The sequence below is a fragment of the Orycteropus afer genome, unplaced genomic scaffold, assembly GCF_000298275.1.
Source record: "Orycteropus afer afer isolate SDZICR_OR568_19922 unplaced genomic scaffold, OryAfe1.0 scaffold00042, whole genome shotgun sequence".
Lineage (NCBI taxonomy): Eukaryota > Metazoa > Chordata > Mammalia > Tubulidentata > Orycteropodidae > Orycteropus > Orycteropus afer.
In genome coordinates, this window is record NW_006921629.1 from 6,859,799 (window position 1) to 6,864,440 (window position 4,642).

General features: G+C 51.0%; 1 protein-coding gene across 1 annotated transcript; it reads left to right on the forward strand.

Annotated features, from left to right (window-relative positions):
• Positions 1–239: 239 nt before the first annotated feature.
• On the forward strand, positions 240–3,651 carry ERAL1 (Era like 12S mitochondrial rRNA chaperone 1). The gene is made up of 10 exons (XM_007937389.2): positions 240–522; positions 1,411–1,538; positions 1,651–1,728; positions 2,098–2,144; positions 2,255–2,316; positions 2,464–2,576; positions 2,672–2,920; positions 3,060–3,209; positions 3,333–3,413; positions 3,529–3,651. The coding sequence occupies exons 1-10, from the start codon at positions 240–242 to the stop codon at positions 3,649–3,651; spliced, it is 1,314 nt and encodes a 437-aa protein (XP_007935580.1).
• Positions 3,652–4,642: the final 991 nt, after the last annotated feature.

A 4,642-nucleotide genomic window follows, 5' to 3' on the forward strand; every position in this document is an offset into this window, starting at 1 on the left:
GTGTATGGGAGACCAAAATAATCGTCATGCTCAAACAGACTCTACACTACGTAGTTTCCCCTTTGCTTAGCTTCCACAACGCTCCAGAGTGGCTCGTCGTCGCCCCGTCTCCCACATCTCCAACGTCTCCGCTCTCTGGTTAGGCAGCTCTAGCTCCCTCCCACTCTGCCGCTTTTCCGCCTTTCTGTCCAATCGTTGGTGTGCTCCCTGGTCGCTTCCCAGAGTGCCTTGTGGCTGTAATGGCTGCCCCCGGCCGTCGCGGGACTAGGCTAGTTCGCGCGGTGGTGGGAGTTTGGCAGCAGGGCCCCGAAGCCACAAGGGACTGGGTGAGCCGCCTCCCCTCGTTCTTGGGTTATCAGCGGAGGTCTGTGTCTTGTGTCGCAGCCGCCGCTTTCTCTGGCCCACGCCTGTCCTCGGCCTCTCGCTGTTATGGCCAGGGCTCTGCCTTGGATCGCTTCCTCGGACTCGCTCAGCCAGACAATTCCCTGACTCCTTGTGCCCCCGCGGTGTCCATACACAGAGGTAAAGGACCCAGATAAGTTGCCTGTGACTGTAACGTTTTTAGCATTGAAAGTCCGGCGTCAGAAACCCGCTCAGTTCTAGAATATCATTCTTGGCCCTATGTTCTAGAAAGCATTCTTGAGGACCTTAGAAGCGAGCAGTGAAGGATCTCACAGGAAAGTGATCCCAATTTCTAAGCGTTTAGGACTCAGAGACTCTCACAAAAGAATGTAAGATTGAAGGTCCTTAGGCCAAAGAAAATTGTGGATCTCTGCCCCCATAAGGAAGCAAATTTGATCCACCAAATATATGTTGAGTCCCATCCATTTGTCAAGACACTGAGTTACAGCTGGGAGGTAGAGAGAACCCTCTATTCAAGTAGCATGGGTTAGAGTCAGGAAGGAAGGCTGGTTACATAAACTGGTCATTGCAATGCAATGTGATAAATGGTTTGGATATATAAGGTCTAAGAAAACTTGGAGACCTTTCATAGCACCCTTAGTAGAGTGAGATGGTCAGAACTGGAGGAATTGTTTACTTTATCTAGTTAACTGTACTTTCACACATGTACATACATTTACCAAGTACAGCTACCATCATTGAGTATTATATAAGTGCCAGGCATTGACTGAGTGATTGTTCAATTGTAACGGTCAAAAGAAGATTATTAGTTGTAAGTATGTGTTAATGTTTTATCCATTTTGCTTGAGAAAACTCAGTCTCAGAGGGTTAAAGAACCTGATAAAACCACATAAGCAACTTAATTGCAAAACTAAGGCTCAGATCCCAGCCTTGCCTTCTGTCTGATACACTAGTCTTGTATGTCTATGCCCTTTGTGGGTGGATAGGACCAAGCACCTGATGGGGAATCCAGATTCTACTGTCATTTCCCTTCTCCTCTGCTCCCAGATGAGCAGGATCTCCTCGTGGTCCATCATCCTGACATGCCTGAGAACCCCCGGGTCCTGCGAGTGGTCCTCCTGGGAGCCCCAAATGCAGGGAAGTCAACACTCTCCAACCAGCTGCTAGGCCGAAAAGTACGCTGCACTCACGACCACTGCCTTTTGTATTTCCCACTTTTTTGCTATACTATCATGGATGGTCCTAGAGAGGTCTGGGGCCTCACTTGGGACTTCTTTGTTTTGGCAGGTGTTTCCTGTCTCCAAGAAGGTGCACACCACTCGCTGCCAAGCTCTGGGAGTCATCACAGAGAAGGAGGCCCAGGTGGTGGGTACCCGCAAAGAAAGTACTGGAAACAGGATAGAGGGACAAGCTAAGAGGGTCTTCATAACCATTAACCCTGAAGAAAATGATGCTTAGACTCAATTATCTGAGGGAAAGGGGTCACCTCTTTAGGCTTGGTGCAATTTTGTCTCCACCTTCCCCCCTCTGGCATATAATCTTCCATACAGTCATAGCCATCACCTTCCTCCTGGATCCTACCTAGAATTAAAGATGAGGGGTAAAAATATAAAGTCAGCAGTAGCTTAGCAAAGATGGGAGGGCAGGCTCCTGGCATCAAGGGTGATCCCTTGCTCACTCCTCAGTGATAATCTTTCTTCCTGGGGTCTGGACACATCTCTTTCTTGATTTTAGATTCTGCTTGACACACCTGGCCTCATCAGTCCCAGTAAACAGAAAAGGTAATAGTTATGGAAACAGATGGTAGGAGGACTCGATGGGTGATACTCACCCTTATCAGGAATGCCTTTGCCAGGAGACCCTTCCTGAATAATGTATGTCTATCCCTCAGGCACCATTTGGAGCTCTCTTTGTTGGAAGATCCATGGAAGAGCATGGAATCTGCTGATCTGGGTTAGGCTCAGGATGGGAATCTGAAGCCCTAACCCCTCATTCCTGAGAGTTTGGGGGCTGGGGGCTGGCCAGAACCCATATTGTGGGAGATTTTGTGGGGGAGAGAGATCATATCCTTGTCCTCCTCCCTACCCTCCCAACTTCCAGTAGTGGTTCTTGTGGATGTCTCAGATAAGTGGACTCGAAACCAGCTTAGCCCCCAAGTGCTCCAGTGCTTGACCCAGTTCTCCCAGGTCCCTAGCATCCTTGTCATGAACAAGGTGAGTACTACCCTCCTGGTAAAGGGGTCTACTTTCCTCCAAGGCCCTCCTCGTCCCTCTGACCACACTTCCTCTGCCCGACCCCCCATGTCCAGGTAGATTGTCTGAAGCAGAAGTCAGTTCTCCTGGAGCTCACAGCAGCCCTCACTGAAGGTGTGGTCAATGGGAAGAAACTCAAGATGAAACAGGCCTTCCGCTCACACACTAGCACTCATTGCCCCAGCCCAGAAGCTAAGGGCCCAGACACACAGCCTGTTGGAGGCCTTCAGAAGATTGGCTGGCCCCACTTCCAGGAGATCTTCATGTTATCAGCCTTAAGCCAAGAGGATGTGACAGTGCTGAAGGTCAGTTAGACTTGGCCACAGCCTGGCCCATAGCTTCCACCATGTAAAGACAGGCTTCATATTTCCCCCCGGAAGTGACAGTAAATAGGAAAAGCCAGATTGGGTCTGAGATGTCTACCTTCTTCCCTTGTGCCCACAGCAATACCTCTTAGCACAGGCCCGGCCAGGGCCCTGGGAGTTCCACAGTGGAGTCCTTACTACCCAGACGCCTGAGGAGATCTGCACCAACATCATCCGGGAGAAGCTCCTTGAGTACCTACCCCAGGAGGTGCCCTACAATGTACAGCAGGTACAAGCACAGTGAAGGGGTCTAGGGGCTCTGTAGCAAGCATACCCCCAGAGCAGAGCAGCTGGGTCCCAGAGAGGCAGGGTTATGAGCCTGACTGCCTAATTTTGATGTTTCCCTGTACAGAAGACTGAGATGTGGGAGGAAGGGCCAAGTGGCCAGCTGGTGATCCTCCAGAAGCTTCTGGTCCCCAAAGAATCTCATGTGGTAAGTGGGTCTAGGTTCAGAGGAGGGAGCACGGCTCTGTTAGATGGGGATTCTTCCCCACTTCTTGGGAGCTCTGAGAGTGCAACCCTGTCCCTCTCTTTTTTCTCATCCTCAGAGAATCCTGATTGGTCAAAGGGGGCAACTGATCACCCAGATTGCAAAGGAGGTGGGCCGTGAGCTCATGGATATCTTTCTCTGTGATGTTCAGCTCCGCCTCTCTGTGAAGCTCCTCAAATGATCACCCTCTACTACTCCTCCCAGGGCATCCCACCTCAAGCTGTTGGCAGAAGCCACTGACCAGAACTACCTCTTCCCAGGGACCTGTAGGGATTGGTGAGGGGCGTGGACATTGACTGCTAGCTGCCAAGTCTCCACAGAACCTGCCCAGCTGTGTTTCTTGTTGGAGAAAGGAGACTGCCTTAGCTCAGTTCCCGGGTAGTTCCTGTCCTTGGGGCTACAGCTTACTTAGGTCTCAGAAGTTGGCCCCATGGTGGGAGCAGTGACACCCTGCCTCCACCTGGCATTTAGCCCAGAGTTTTTCCTCGAGTTGTTAGCAGAGAGAAAAATCTTTTTCTCTCCCTAGCTCCTCTACCTTAAAACCATGTGAGGCCCCAAGTGTTTTATGTGAGAAAGTACCCCCTCATGATCCCTCCCATTGTACCCCTCTCCTGAATCTTGGATACGAATAAAATTAAAAAGAAACATTCTGATTCTCACCTTTATTTCTTTAGAACAGAAAAGAGGAAGCTTACCCGTTCCCTCACCCCCACCCCTTGTCTGAGCAGTAGTCTTCGTCCCTCCCTTCCAGTAGTCTGCTCCAGGGTCTTGAGCTCTCTTCTTGGCACGTTTTCTGGGTGCAGCAAGAGAACCGTTACCATTACTAAACTCAGTAATGGTAACGGTTTCCTCGCCATTCCCAAGTGCCCTGGTGATCGGCAGTCTGTGATAGGCTGAGGAGTGACCCCCTTGGGGCTTGCACCATCTCCCCTGCCCTCCTCATCAGGCTCCAGAGCGGGGGGTACCCAGACTAGTACATCATCTATACTGTAGTGTCTCATCACAAACTTACAGTATATGATGATATCCCAGCCAAGGCCCTGCAGGGGGCACAGGGAGCACTGTGGGCAGTGAGAGCCAGGGCTGGGGGCAGAACAGGACAGGTCAAGGCTAGACACAGCTTCCCTCTCCCTGCCCCACAACCCCCCTGGGGCAGCAGCTTCTTGATTCTG